This window comes from Oryx dammah, unplaced genomic scaffold (assembly GCF_014754425.2).
Source record: "Oryx dammah isolate SB20612 unplaced genomic scaffold, SCBI_Odam_1.1 HiC_scaffold_2, whole genome shotgun sequence".
Lineage (NCBI taxonomy): Eukaryota > Metazoa > Chordata > Mammalia > Artiodactyla > Bovidae > Oryx > Oryx dammah.
In genome coordinates, this window is record NW_024070186.1 from 13,492,429 (window position 1) to 13,508,216 (window position 15,788).

Below are 15,788 nucleotides of genomic sequence, written 5' to 3' on the forward strand. Positions count from 1 at the left end.
CTGCATGCCGTTTCTCTTTCCTGTCTAGTCAGGGCTGGGGCCAGGAGCTGAACCCTGGGGGAGAGGAGCAGGGGCCTGGCGGGCAGATGCCCACGGGACCTCAGGCCCAGCTCTGACTCCAGGTCGCAGAGAAGGGGTGGGTGGGGAGCCGACCCCCCCGCCCACGTGACAGGGTTGGCACAAAGCGCCAGCGCACTGTCAGCTCTCACCCGGAACTGATAAAGTACACGTGCAGACGACACTGTTAACACTTGGCATCATCTCCAGGGTCTGAGGAAGATGCAAACAGGCTCTGGAAGCACAACACCAAAACCGCCAGGCACCTGCCAGGCCACACAACTGGACATCCCGTGAAACCACACCAGGGCAGGACTGACGTGTAGGCGCCATGTGGCACGTTTGTTTATCGACACCCATAGGGTGGCCAGTCTCCTGCCCAGGGAGGGTGTCTGGGGGGGCCTCCAGTCCCAGGGTTCGCTGGCCTGACCGAGGGACGCAGGCACCAAGTGAGGGCCCAACCCCGAGTCCTGGCCTTGGCCACCTCTCGACACAGTAAGTTGGGGAACAGTCAGTTTCTGGAGTCTTGGGGACCTGGCCCGACTGTCTTGTCCCCTCATTCTCCCAGGGGGCCTGGGGGATGTCACTTCTGGCCCTCTGGGGTCCGCTTCCTTTTTGCCTTTGGCTCCTGGCAACCGGCCGTCTTTGCTTTGGCCCCCACCTGAGGCCGCCGCTGCCTCCTGGGGGCCCCTCTCCCGCCATGGCCCCTGGGCCGCTCCCGGGGCACAGCAGGGTCACCGCCTGCTCTCCGCCGTCGCCTCCTCCTCGTGGATCCTGGGCTCAAGTCAGAACGTAAAGCCTCCTTTGCACGTCTCCCTGAAACACAAGGCTGAGTGAACGAAGCATCGAGAAGGTCGGCTCCGACTCCTGAGATTGCCTGGGGTGCTGGGCCCGGGCGGCAGGGACACAGTGTGCAAAACGACGGCCCTGGGAACGGACCTGAGTCAGCCACCCAGGACTGCATCAGTGAGGGTGCAAGGCCCACAGCCTGTGAGACTGACCGGGAGGTGGGCCTTCAGGACAACCAGAGTGAGGGCAGGACCGGAGAGAGGGACATGGGCGAAGACGAGATGGACGGGGGCCCAAGCTCAGTGTACAGGGGCGGAGGCTGCTGAGAAGGTAGGGCTGGAGCCCAGTCAATGTGACAGCTGTGAGTGGTATCAGGGCCCAGCCTGGTGCGGGTACGCAAGACATCCAGACTTCAGAGCAGCCTGGCATAAATGGACCCGGACGGGACTAGCTGGGCTGGAGCAGCGGTGAATGGAGACCCTTCACAGGGCAGGTCACATTCCAGCCACTGGCCTGTGTACAAGCTCATGGGGAGGAGAGGAAGGAGGGGAAGGGGGAGGGGAGAGGAGCAAGAAGGAGAGGGGGAGGAAAGGGTGGGAAACAGGGAGCACAGGGGAGGGGAGAGGAGCCTCTAAAATCAAGGAGGGCGCGTGAGGTCAGGCGGTTCCTGAGGATGCTGCAGAGGAGGAAGGGGAGGCCCACGTGGAGCAGGTCAAACCAAAGACGGAAAAGGGTCAGGAAGAGGCACCAGACCAAGCCACAGGGAAGGAGAACAGGGAGGACCGCGAGGGCGTCTGGGCCAGGGCGCCACATCTCCAGGACATGTGGGCAGTGGGGGGTGGGGAGGGGAGGCTTGCAGCAGGCTGGGGAGGGAGGCAGGGAGTCAGGTCTAGAGGGAGACAGGCCGCAGTCACAGGTGACACGAGGAGGGGAGCGGCGGGGAAAAGCCAACACCACCAGGCCTACCTGTCTTGTCCTGCAGCTGGGATCCGGACAAGCGCTTCTTCATTCTCACCCGCCTCCCGCCCCGCGGATTCCGGTATGCTGCTTCTGGCATGTCAGCTTCAGGGAAGAGGCCTGCGGACCAAGGCAGGCGGTCAGGAGGCCACAGGCCAGGGTGCTTATAGTCCGTGCATCCACCGCCTCCAGCACCCCACAAGCACCATGGCCATGAGCTTTAGGCAAGAAGCCCTGGTCTGATTCCCACATGGCCACGGGCAGCTCAGGGGCATTGCCAGACACTGTCTGGAAGAGCCCACGTGGAGAGTTGGACACGTCACGCTCTGCCTCACACACACTTAGCTGGGGAGAGGCAGCAGACCCTTCAAAATACTGATGGGTTTTGGTCACACAAGCGTTATGTCAGTCAAAACCCACCAGATGAACCCAACGTTCACGTGCTCTGTTGTATGTTAACTTCACCTAGAAAGTACTATCCCAGCATGAAGCATTTAGAAAGTATGTTCTGACTGAGGGGTGGGGGTAGATATATGATAAATCAAAGATGATAAAATGCTGATAGTAGAATCTAGGTACTCACCGTAGAATCCCTGAGACTTTGCACATATTTAAAATTTTTCATAATGAAACGTTGGGGGGAAAACACACCTTCAATCTTACGCTTTCTAGGAAACTGTCCTTCAGAACAAGCCATACCGGCTCCACCAGCCACACGCCGAGAAGTGGAGCCATGCACTGCACCACAGGCCAGCAGAGTGGCCAGCCCGGGGAATTTGCTAGAAATTCAGGTTCTCGGGCCAGCCATCCCCCCACCCCGCACACTCAGCCCCAAGAACCCCTGGGCTTCACCAGGACGAGAGCTGCACAGCCCTGCAGCAGCCTCCCGAAAGAAACACCACTGGCCTCCTCACAGCCACCGGTGCTGGGGGGTGAGCACACGTGGCCCCATCCACTGCCGGGAGGGCGAGATGCCGTCGCGCCTGGCGCCCAGTGCTCACCTTCCGCGAGGGCCTGCAACCTGGAAGGACGAGAGAGTCACTCATCACACACCTGGCGAGGAGGGGTCGCCCCCCCAGGGAAGGCCCTCCCAACCCGATCTCTGAAGATGGGCCACCCATCTAAAGACGGGCGGAGCAGGGGGCCGGGGCACTCACTTCCGGATCACTTTGTAGAGGCGCTTCCGGTTCTGCGGAGGGGTGTCCTGGCGACTGGCCATCTCAAAGAGTCTGTCGGCAACAGCCTTGTAGTCAAACTGTTCAACAGAGAGATGCCGCGGAGGCTGTCAGCCCCCAGGGGCTCCCAGAAGGAGGCCCAACAAGGAGCAAGCAGGAGGACCAACGCTCAGCCACCCAATGGCCCCGGCTGCGCCCCACACCCTTCTCCACCCAGCAGACGCTGGCGCCAGTGAACACGAGGGGCCACACGGCGAGCCTCTGCACAACTGTAAGTCCTCCGGGAGCCACGTCAAAACGAGCAGGACGGAACAAGTAAAATTAATCTAGTGAATTTAGCCCAAGACATCTAAAATCTTATTAACTCGTCAAGTAATCAACATCTGACACTGCCTAGGAAGGCCCCTACGGGTCCAATCCACCTGAAGTCCCTGATCTTGTCTGCTGAGCTCAGGCTCCAATGGGGACCTGAAAAGCCCCCGCTCAGCACGCGCCACCCCAGTGGCCCCAGCACCCGAAGGGGCCGGGAGCAGAGGCAGGGTGACTGCCGAGCGGGGAAAGCTGGGCTCAGCGTCCCGGGGCCCAGTCCCCAACTCCCCTTTCAACCAGTCTGTGTTCTACAGACGAGCCTCCAGGGCCCCTGCCTCCCACCCAGTCCCAGCCGGACAGATGCCGCCCTGCTTGACGTCCAGAGCTGAGAGCTCAGCCCACAGGCCCAGCCACACACCTGGAGGACAGGGCTGGCGCTGTCCTCATCGTCATCTTCCGCCTGCTCGTCCAGAGGGCGCTGAGCCCTGCAGACCGAACCTAGAACAGAAGGACCCCATGGACTTAGACATGCCCAGTACCGTGGGAGTTACAGGCCCAACCTGGGGCCCAGGAACCCTGCCTGCCAGGGCTACAGCCGGGCCCAGGCGCCCACAGCAGGATGGCAGGAGCGCTGAGGGCCTTGCCCCAGGGCAGCGGTGCCCCTACAGACCGGGAACCAAAGAGCCGTCCCAGAGGCGGGGGGCCTGTGAAACCAGGAGGGGGCACCTCAGGCAGGAATGGCGGGCCAGGAGCCCCAGGAGGAGGAGGAAGGGGGCTGTCCAGCCACGGGGTGGCCTGGACTAAGAGGTGAGGAGGGAGAGCCGTTTCGGGTGAGGGAGCAGACATAAGACACTTGGGGCCCTGCCGTCTCCACCTACAGAGGACAGCTTCGATCACCAGCTGGCCTGAGGGGTGAGCACGTGTGGCAAAGAATGACAACAGCAGGCTGTGGGCAGGCCCTAGGCCATCATGGGCCCCTGGGTCCATCTGCACTGGTCACTCAGGCTACTGAGGACAAGGAAGAGGGGAAGGAGGGCCAGGAAGGACATCCAGGACGGCTGGGGAGTGTTGAGGGGGATGGCTGACCAAAGAGAAAGCCAGGGGTGCCAGCAAGGGCACCGGACTCAGAAGCTGCAGCAATCAACTGTCCGGGGCGAAAGGACAGTCCCTTCAACAAATGTGCCAGTACACCAGACATCAACACACAGAGAAAGAAGCTGGACCAAATCAACTCAACACGGACCAAAGACCTAAAGAAAGAACCAAAACAGTGAGACTCAGATGAAAACAGGGCAAAAGCCACAGGAGACTGGATCTGGCCACGATTTCTTGGACTAAAGGCATAGGTAACATGGAAAATTAAGACAACCAGACTTGATGAGAACTTTCAAATCTGTACATCAAGAGACTGTGAATAGTTAAGAAGACCACCCATACAGCAGAAGACTCCTGCACACCATAACCTGGGGAGGAGTTACAACCAGAACATGCGAAAGAGCAAGTGTCTGACTGTTCGCGATCCCACAGACTGTAGCCTGCCAGGGCGTGTGTGCATGGGATTCCCCAGGCAAGAGTACTGGAGTGGGGTGCCACTTCCTTCGCCAGGGTCTCCTGCGTTGCAGGCAAGTTCTTTTACCCACTGAGCTACTAGGGAAGATGCCAGAACATATGAAGACCTCCTAAAACACAACGAAAAAACAATGACTCAAAAAATGGGCCAAGGGCTTGAATAAACATTCCTCCAAAGATACGTGAAGAGCCAAGAAGCACATGAAAAGGTGCCTGACACCAACAGTCACTAGGGAAACGCAAACCACAACCAGGGCGACAGCACGCGCGCGCAGGAGGAGGGCCGCTATCAAAGAAGGCGGGAAACTGGGAGGACGCAGAGGAACCGCAGCCTCCCACGCTGCCGGCCGGAACGCACACAAGGCCGCGCTGTGGAAACAGGGTGGCGGGTCCCAGAAAGTTAAACATGGATTACCCGAGGACCCAGCAATCCCACTTCTGGGCACAGACCAAAAAGAATTGAAAGCAGGGTCTCAAACAGATATCTGTACACCCGCGTTCATAATAGCATTAACCACAACAGAGAAACTCGGAAGCAACCTCAAACTCCATCTACCAACGAAGAAAACATGAGCTACACATTCAATGCTGTATCGCTCAGCCTCAAGCACTGCCACACGCTGCGGCGTGGCTCAGGGAACTAAGCCAGACACAAGGACAGATACCGTGTGAGCCCACTGCTGTCAACACAGACGCCGACGGGCAGGCTCACAGGACTGACGGCAGGGCGGGTGCAGGAGCTGAGCTGGGCAGAGGGAGGCACGCGGACAGCTTCGGTCTAGGAAGATGAGAAGTTCCAGAGACGGACAGTGATGACAGCTGTCCAACGTGAACACACTTAGTGCCACTGAGCTGTGCACTTACACACGGTTAAGCTAGTAGACCTCAGGTCACGTGTGTTCCGCAACAAAAGGCCAGGGTGGAAAAGTCTGCAGCTGGTGGAGGACACGCACCCCTAAAGGCACGAGGACCCACCACATAGTCCCCCTGAGGACACGGCCATGAGCCTAGCTGGCGCCCCCCGAGAACCCACCTAGCACAAGGTGGACAGGCTGGACCGGACACCATCGACGCAGGCCCACGGGCCCCGCCTCCAAGGGGACGCTCACTTGAGCTGCCTGCTACTCTTCGTTCATACCCTCTCCCTCGTCCACCTCGACCCCGCAGGCCCCGCTCCCAACACCAGGGACACATAGCTCCCATCCTGGTGGGTGGGGCCGGGCACCCGGTGCTGAGAGACAGGCCAGAAAGATGAGCAAGTGACTTATGTAATTTTAAGTGATTTACTCCAAAAAGTGATCCACCATGGAAATGCCCATTGAGCAAGCTGGGTAGGGACTGGGAGGCTGTACTCTAAACGGTGGGCAGGGCAGGGCAGGAGTGACGGAGGGCAGAGACCCCACAGGGGCGGGGCGGATACCCGGTGACAGGAACAGAGCCTGGGGCCTTGTGAGGAGGCGGGGGCCATGGAGTGGGCACTGGGGGAGAGACCCACACGTGTGTTTGTTTCCAAGGTCAGCCCGGCGGCCGTGCTGAAAACAGACTTCAGGGGCGAGAGCAGAAGCAAGGGGGTGGGACAGGAGAGGAAGTGGGGGTTCCACCACAGGCGGGACCGGGACAGGCTGTCCCCCTGCGGCATGCGGTCCTCACCTTTAGGGGGCTCTCTGGACAGCACGCCCGGCTCCTGCGCCTCCTCCTCCTCCAACACCTCCTCCTCTGACAGCGCCTCCTCCTCCGACAGCTCCTCCTCCTCCGACAGCTCCTCCTCCTCCAGTTCATTCATGAGCTCTTCAATGGCCAGTGGGGCCTGCTCCACGATTGTTTCAAAGATGCCTTGAGCGATGTTGTGCAAAACCAGGGAGCTGAGGGGAAACAGAGCCGCTGTCAGGCTGGACCATGCTTGCGCCCGCCCCTCCCCATGCTGGCCTCTGGACCTCGATGGACGCACACAGCGTCTCCCAAGGGCAGCTCCTCAGGGACTCAACAGAACAGAGGAGGCAGGCGGGAGACAGCACTCACTCCTGAGTCTGGGCAGCGATCTTGCAGAAGGGCCCGATGAGCCTGAGGTTCTGGTCTGCGGTCAGCTGCAGGGAGAGGGTTGGGGCTCAGCTCCCGGGCCACAGGCGCCGAGCAGCCTGCTACTGCCCGCCTCGCCCTGCCTGGCTGCCGACCACCTACCTCGTGGGCGCCCACTTTGGTCAGCTCCTCCAGGAAGATCTCAATGAAGTGGCTCTTCACCCCGTTGGGGGCTTCACTGTCCGGGTGCAGGATCTCTGTTGTTAGCAGCTCCAGCAGCTGCTCGGTTTGTCTGGGGAAGAAGTGGCAAGTCAGGCAGCAACACCGGGGTGCTGTCCCTGGATCAGAAGCAACCCAGGCCGGGGCCGAAGACCTCTCCTCCAGGCCATGACACACACATACTTACCGAACGTCACCCTCAGTCTATTACATGCGTGAGAATGGAAAAGGGCCAGAAAAGCAGATAACCTAGATGTTTACACAGGGCAACGGGAGGTTACCAGCTTCTTCATTAAGGATCTGAGGCTGAATTACCAGCAACAATGAGGATGGAACTACCTTCCTAACAACACCCCCCAAGTTAACACAAGTAATACCATCGCTTCCACTGAGCCCGCTGCAAACCCTGCACCGCCCCCGCCCCTCGACCAAGACAGCAGAGCCCTAAATCCTGACACGAGGGACACTGCCAGCCTCAGGGCTTCACAGGATTTTTAAGGATGAAAATCACTAAAAACCAGAGGCAGCCTGGCCCTAAACATGGAGTCAAGTCACCCACAGCCATTCTCAACGTAGAAAAGCAGCTCCAGTAACTACAGTCCAACTCCTGCTGATTTTTTTATTGGCTGGACGTTAGACCAAGGGTAAGACTTGAATTCCATGATCCAGAAGATGGAAAAGTCCTACAGTGATGCGGGCCGTAAGCTGCCCTTTCCAGTCTGGCAGCTGTTTTAACATCTGGGTCCTAGATTTATTATCCTTATGCTTAAAAATAAATTGCTTTACCATCACTTTTTAAACACAAATTAATTCAAAATCTGCTGTTTCTAAGCCCTTTCCCCTAGCACCCACCCTCCCCAAATTTGGTGGCGGCAGGACACTCACAGGTGGGATGTCTGGACACTTTCAGTAAAATAAAAAAGCAGTCTCTATAAACTCCACACCCAATTCCATGGCCCTTTTGTACCAAGCACAGAACACCACCATATTTTAAAAGTAATTGTCAGAGAGTCCCCTGGTGGCCTAGTGGATTCCAGGCTTTCACTGCCATTGCCGGGGTTCAAACCCTGGTTGGGGAACTGAGGCCCCACAAGCCATGCAGCACAGCCAAAAAAAAAATTTTTTTTTAAGTACTTGTCTGCTGGAATTAAAATTGCTTTTCTATGTTTTTAAAAAGTTTTTCTGGATTCTTTTTACTGAGCACACATCCCTCATCATTAAAAAAAAAAAAGTTTAAAAAAAATTTAATTTTAAAAACTTTAATACATGAATCTGCAGAAACTCACTTTATGTTGTAATGTCAGACCGCCCCCTGGAGGTTTGGAAACCTGCTGGCTGGCGGAACCTGGACGCAGGGTGGCGGGTGATGGGTGACAGACAGGTCCAGGCAGCAGTAGCCCCGCCCATCTGCCCAGGGAGCCCTGCCCAGCTGTCTCCAGGAGGGACTAGCAGGGAGGGGTAGTTAAGACAAGCAGAGCCCTGCCCAGCCCCACTGGAGGACCCCATCCAGCTGCCAGTTTCCAGGGAGGCCTGAGGTGAGCCAGGAAACACAGACCCTCAGTCTGGAGGGTTACAGACCACCCAGCAACGGGTGTGAGCAGCACGCACACCAGGGGCACCCACCTCTCGTCCCATCCCTGCGTCTGCAGGGCCGTCAGGGCCTCGCGCAGGACCATCCGCATGAGCTGTGGCACAAAAGGAGACCCCGTGAGACCAGCCCAGACCTCCCCGCTGCCTGCCATCTGTGTGCCCACCGTGCACCGTGGGCCCTCCAGAGTGACCGGGGGCTGGGCCTGAATGCCAGCCTCCCAGGAGCAGCAGGATGGACTCTGGGGAGCGACCGCAGCACCAGGACTGATGGCTATGATGGATGTTCCCAGAGTGAAAACGACGAGGAGAAGCACCTCTGCGGGAGAAGCCTCCAGACACACAGGGCTGCGCCACGCGGTGCTCACCCCTCAGGGGCCTTGCCCTCGCCACTGTCGGGTCAGCAAGACCAGGCGCCTGGACGCCGAGCTTGGCTCTGGGAGCGCTGTTCCCCAGCCCAGCACTGTGGGGCCCCTTGCAGGGAGCGGGCCACATCCTCACCATGTAAAACTTGTCCAGGCGCAGCCTGTCGATGCCCGGCCACTCACGGTTCATGGTCTGCCAGAAGGTCTGAAGGAACAGGTGCTCTGGGGGAGGGACGAGACCAGAAGAGTTGGGGGTGGAGCGGCGGCCGCCTCTGGAGGGCAGGGAGAGCAGGGACCATGAAGAAACCTGGTCAGGAGGTCCCACGGCGGTGGCCTTGGGGGCCCTCGGCCTGAGTGCGCTAAGAGCAGTGCTGCGGATTTGGCTTAAAAATGGGACTTTCAGGAACCTCAGAAAGAAAAGTACAGCCCAGCCACAAGCCTGAACCATAGCCGCATCCTCTGAACATCAAGCGTAAAGAGGTGAGGCCTGGCAGGAGAGGCGCTGCCCAGGCCGCCCCTCCCCACACGGCCACTGCCCCCGCCCCAGCACCTACACCCCACCCCACCACTTACCTGACCTGAGCAAACACAAAACCCTGCCAATACCAGGCATGTCAGGACCAGGGGGCTGTGGGTTCAACCAGGTCCCCCGAAGTCCTAATCCTCAACCCTCAGTTTATAACTATACTTGGGAGACAGGTCTTTACAGGCGATGAAGAGAAAAGGCCACTGGTGATTCAAGACACAGATATGCACAGTCAGACGGCCACGTGAGGACACAGGAAGAAAAGGCCATCCATACTCCCAGAGAAGAGGCCTGAAGAGACCTGGCCTGCTGATGCCCTGCCCTCAGGACACGAAGGCCACCACTATCGCCTGCTGCAGAGCACCCCGAGAGAGGGCTGGTCGGACAGCCCAGTGAAGGACAGAACTGCGTCCATTACCTCACTCGAGTGTCACCGACACTCTGTACCTGCCCTCATGCTGAGCACGGAAACGCTTCTGCACGTTCTTAAAAGGCGAAACTTACAGAGAATGGATTTCCTCAGATGCAGTACAGAGAGTCTCCCAAGAGAAGAGAGTAGTGTCTGTAACTGCACAACTAAAGAACCCCTGCTTCTGATGACTTTGGCTACTTAACCATAACCGAACTACACCTACCCACACAGCCAGGGCACCACCAGCAATGGTCCCAGTGGTCCCAAGGTCCAGGCCAGGAAGACCGCCCGGCCTTGGCTGCCCTTGGAGCAGGGTAGGGAGGTCACAGATGCTGGCACACGGGCCCCATCCCCACAGCTCAGCTCAACAGGACCAGGGTCTACATACACATCAGGATTTCTAAAGACACAAGTGATGCCAAAGGGCAGGTGACAGGGCTGAGGATCCCTGAGGCTGGTCCGAAGAAGACTCAGGAAGACGCACTGCAGAGAGCTCATGCCATCAGCTGTGGACACTCCACAGCTTCCACCAAGATTCTAAATGAAAGGCATTAGCCCTCCAGATCTCAGATGGCTCCAGACCTCTGTCCTGGGTGAGTGAGGAACACATGCTGGAAAGCAGAGTAGCCTCTCTCGCACCAGCAAACGCTGGCTGGGATGTGGCCCTCGCTCCCACTCTCAGAACACAGGCCTCGTGTTCAGGGGCTGGGTCTCTGCGGATCCAGCCTCACTGCTGAGGCTCACCGTGGCAAGGATACTTACGTGCCTCTGTGGTCTGGAAAGCATGGACAAGTTGGGAAATGGTCCGGCCAAGTTCCTCCTGCACAGGAAACAGGACAAACGCCCTCAGTCCCTGAACAAATGGGATCCTATGCAACAAGCAGCGGCAGGAAGAAACTAATTGTCCTCACTCATCGTGGATCTGGCTCCACAGGGCACCGCAGCCCAGCGAGCTTGGAGTCTGGAAGTCCCACACCACTAGAAGAGGCCTCCCCTGAAGGCCATGCCCACCTAGCCTCACAACAAGCAAGGGCAGGGACTGCCCTTCTGACCAAAGCCCCACACTCAGTAACGGAGCCTGACAATCAAAGCGGGGCGGGGAGCAGGAGCCTGGGAGCACACAGCCACCTGAGAGGGGGGCTGAGGAGACCCCCGAGGTGCCAGCTGCCTGCCTGCCTTGGTGTACAAGCACCACCGAGTGCACTGGGCCCCAGTGTAGCATCTGAACTTCATTAAGTTCCCTCACTATGCAGAGTGTTCTGAAGCACGAACAATTCCCACTGAGACACACCCCAAGAAAGGTGAATACTGAGGGCAGTGACACCACTCTGTAAGGTACACAACAATGGACACGCGCCATGATACACATATCAGCCCACAGAGCACAACAGCGCAACCCTCGTGGACCCTGGGTGCTGATGATGTGCAGGGTGGGGCCACGGATTCTGAGAAAGGGCCCACTCCCGTGGGGGTGTGGAGTACAGGGGTAGGTGGCATGTGAGAAATCGCAATACCTTCTCCTCTCATGTTGCTGTGAACCTAAAACTGCTCTAAAACATAAAGCCTATTTTTATAAAAGACAATTAAGAAAAAAAGGTTAGGGACTTCCCTGGTGGTCCAGTGGCTAAGACCATTCCATGCTCCCAATGCAGGGGGCCCAGGTTTGATTCAGGTCGGGGAAGTAGATCCCACATGCCGCAACTAAGACCCGGTGTGGCCAAACAAATAGAAAAAAGGAAAAAATACTTGTCTCAGAAGACTTGGATGCTGTCCCCTGCTTTCCAGCATTTTAGCACTCAGCTCATCATCTCTGACAAACACAAAACAGACAACCCAGGGACTTCTCCAGTGGTCCAGTGGTTAGGACTCTAAGCTTCCACTGCAGGGCGACAGGTTCAATCCCTGGTCCTGGTCAGGGTACTAAGAGTCCACAACCACTCCCACCCCGGGCCAAAAAAAGCCAGAAAACCCAGTTTTCAGCCACGATGTACCCTGGCATTCACCAGCATCACTATGATGCCCAACTCATCAAGTGTGAGACTCTCCCTAACCCAAGGCCGTGGCCCTCCAGCCCTTAAGAAAAAATAGCATCAAAGCTATAAAACTGCGCTCAGCATGTCTGCTGCAGTAAAACGAGGGCTGACAACATGCTCGCCCACCCTCCCACTCATACTGTGGCCCCAGTGCCTTCTGTAGCCTCCTGGGCACTCACCTGCAGCAGTGGCTTGTCCTGCATCCACATGCAATAAAACAGCCCTTTCCACACCTTCAGCAGCTCATCATGAGTGAAACCACCTGCGCCAGAAACAGGACCATTCAGACTAAAGGAAACTCATCTTTTAGCGCCAGAACAGCCAGAGAACTGTGACTGCCTGAATCAGACCAAAGTCTTCTTACTGTACAGGTGCCTGGCCCTCGCTCTCAACCGATCCTCCCAACCCAGAACCTGCTGGGCCAGTGGCTGCAGGGTCTCCCGCAGGTAACTGCTGTTTGATTTTTTCAATAAATGTTTACCGAGAATCTCCAAGTATCAGAGATTGTGCTCCATTTTTCAGATTCAAAATTGAATGAGTCACCATTTCCTGGGCTGGATGGTGGCTACACACGTGAATCTTGGCCACAGTTCACGCAGTGTTACCCCTGGGCTTTACACACTTTTCAAATTTTAAAATTACACACTACCTCATTCAGGCTCATTATGACAAAACTAGACAGCATATTAAAAATCAGAGACATTATTTTGCCGACAAACATCCATCTAGTCAAAGCTATGGTTTTTCCAGTAGTCATGTATAGATGTGAGATTTGGACCATGAAGAAAGCTGAGCACCAAAGAATTGATGCTTTTGAACTGTGGTGTTGGAGAAGACTCTGAGAATCCCTCAGACTGCAAGGAGATCAAACGAGTCAATCCTAAAGGAAATCAGTCCTGAATATTTATTGGAAGGACTCCTGCTGAAGCTGAAGCTCCAATACTTTGACCACCTGATAATTGACTCATTGCAAAAGACCCTGATGTTGTGAAAGACTGGAGGCGGGAGAAGGGGAAAACAGAGGATGAGATGGTTGGATGGCATCACTGACTCGATGGACATGAGTTTGAGCAAGCTCTGAGAGTTGGCCATGGGGTTACAAAGAGTCAGACCCGACTGAGCAACTGAAGTGACTGACAAATATATAAACTGACTGATGAAGACAGATATATAAAATCACCCAACAAGTATAGACTGAGGTCTTAACTATGTTCTGGCACCCTGTTCCAGAGCAGTGGTTCTCAGACTTTATTAATAGGATGGCATCACCTGGAGGGTTTCTTTAAAGATTCCTGGGCTTCCCAGGTGGCATGAGTGATAAAGAACTTGCCCGCCAATGCAGGAGACATAAGAGACGTGGGCTCCATCCCTGTTGGTAAGATCCCCTGGAGGAGAAAATGGCAACCCAATCCAGTATTCTTGTCTGGAGAATCCCATGGACAGAGAAGGGCCCAGAGGGTCACAAAGAGTAGAAGATGGCTAACAAGACTAAGCACATACACAGCCCATCTGCCAGAGCTTCTGATTCAGCAGGGCTGGGATGGGACTCACAAATTTACATTTCTAACAAATGTCCAGGTGATGCTGAAGTTACTGAGGGGGCCACGTTCTGAGAACCACTAAGGAGCGTGATATCTGACAGCTGTATGCTGCATGAAACTCGGACGACAATCCAACAATTACACAAGAAAAAACTATCAACAGTGACAAATGCCGCTCTGAGAAAAAAACATGGTGCCCAAACAGTGGATAGCAGGGGTAGCGGGATATACGGGTTGACAGGATCCTGCTCCCAGAGTAGGCAAGTCTGAACTGGAAATAGATTAGGGGCTTGGCCCTCCGCAGAGGGGCATATAGCGGCCGAGAACGAGGTGACGCCGCGCACCTTCAAATCAGTTAGCGTGGATAAGGGGATCAGGGCCAAGCGTTCAGGAGGGAGCGTGAGCGGTGGGGTGGGTGGGAGCATCGCCACGGCCCGACCAGGCTCCGCCCGGCCGGCCGGACCACGTGGAGGCTCCACGCTGTTGGAAAGTCAGCTAACTCGGGCCGCCGGCCCCCAGCCCGGCCCGGTTCGCGAGACGCCCCCGGCGCACATCCCGCCAACCCCGCGCCAACCTTCGGCCCGCTGAGTTCTGGCGACGATGTATTTCCGGAGCTTCCTCACCGCCCGGTCCCGGGTCACCTGCTCGTTCCCCGCCAGCCGCTGCGCCAGCTGGATTTCGGGAGGGAGCTGTACTCGCGGACCCATGGCGACCACGCCGAGAGCCTACGACACCAGCTATCTCGCCGCTACGCCTGGGCGCGTTCCGTAACGTCACATGCCCGCGCCGGCATCGATGGTTCTGTGTGACGTCACGCTCCCGCGCCGGCCTCTCCGGCACTCTGCGTGACGTCACGTGCCCGCGACAGCCTCTCCTGGGTCGCACGCCTCCGCCTCCTAGTGGCAAGGTCCCGTAATGACAAGTGCGTGGGGCTCTGGCTCCATTCATTCTGCTGTTGCTGCTGCTAAGTAGCTTCAGTCGTGTACGATTCTGTGCGACCCCATAGACGGCAGCCCACCAGGCTCTCCCTGGGATTCTCCAGAGAAGAACACTGGAGTGGGTTGCCATTTCCTTCTCCAGTGCATGAAAGTGAAAAGTGAAAGTGAAGTCGCTCAGTCGTGTCCGACTCTTAGCGACCCCATGGACTGCAGCCTACCAGGCTCCTCCGTCCATGGGATTTTCCAGGCAACGGTACTGGAGTGGGTTGCCATTGCCTTCTCCCCATTCATTCGCAGTTCAGTTCAGTTCAATCGCTCAGTCATGTCCAACTCTTTGCGACCCCATGAACCGCAGCACGCCAGGCCTCCCTGTCCATCACCAACTCCCGGAGTTCACCCAAACCCATGCCCATTGAGTCGGTGATGCCATCCAACCGTCTCATCCTCTGTCGTCCCCTTCTCCTCCTGCCCTCAATCTTTCCCAGCATCAGGGTCTTTTCCAATGAGTCAGCTCTTCGCATCAGGTGGCCAAAGGATTGAAGTTTCCGCTTCAACATCAGTCCTTCCAATGAACACCCAGGACTGATCTCCTTTAGGATGGACTGGTTGGATCTCCTTGCAGTCCAAGGGACTCTCAAGAGTCTTCTCCAACACCACAGTTCAAAAGCATCAATTCTTCGGTGCTCAGCTTTCTTCACAGTCCAACTCTCACATCGATACATGACCACTGGAAAAACCATAGCCTTGACTAGATGGACCTTTGTTGGCAAAGTAATGTCTCTGCTTTTTAATATGCTGTCTAGGTTGGTTTTAACTTTCCTTCCAAGGAGGAAGGGTCTTTTAATTTCATGGCTGCAATCACCATCTGCAGTGATTTTGGAGCCCAGAAAAATAAAGTCAGTCACTGTCTCTACTGTTTCCCCATCTATTTGCCATGAAGTGATGAGACTGGATGCCATGATGTTAGTTTTCTGAATGTTGAGCTTTAAGCCAACTTTTTCACTCTCCTCTTTCACTTTCATCAAGAGGCTCTTCAGTTCTTCACTTTCTGCCATAAGGGTGGTGTCATCTGCATATCTGAGGTGATTGATATTTCGCCCGGCAATCTTGATTCCAGCTTGTGTTTCTTCCAGCCCAGCGTTTCTCATGATGTACTCTGCACAGAAGTTAAATAAGCAGGGTGACAATATACAGCCTTGACATACTCCTTTTCCTATTTGGAACCAGTCTGTTGTTCCATGTCCAGTTCTGTTGCTTCCTGACCTGCATACAGATTTCTCAAGAGGCAGGTCAGG

General features: G+C 56.3%; 1 protein-coding gene across 2 annotated transcripts; it reads right to left on the bottom strand.

Annotated features, from left to right (window-relative positions):
• Positions 1-373: 373 nt before the first annotated feature.
• RRP1 (ribosomal RNA processing 1) lies at positions 374-14,343 on the bottom strand. 2 transcript variants are annotated; one of them, XM_040266949.1, is made up of 14 exons: positions 14,130-14,343; positions 12,194-12,276; positions 10,744-10,801; positions 9,180-9,265; positions 8,715-8,776; positions 7,035-7,164; positions 6,876-6,940; positions 6,583-6,718; positions 6,507-6,546; positions 3,706-3,785; positions 2,961-3,058; positions 2,805-2,824; positions 1,813-1,923; positions 374-873 (listed from the first exon to the last, which is right to left on the bottom strand). In XM_040266949.1, exons 1-14 carry the CDS (start codon positions 14,260-14,262, stop codon positions 641-643), a joined length of 1,335 nt encoding a protein of 444 aa, XP_040122883.1. In that variant the 5' UTR covers positions 14,263-14,343; the 3' UTR covers positions 374-640. The 2 variants fall into 2 exon arrangements, with proteins under 2 accessions (XP_040122883.1, XP_040122873.1); XM_040266939.1 differs by having other exon boundaries at positions 6,507-6,718.
• Positions 14,344-15,788: the final 1,445 nt, after the last annotated feature.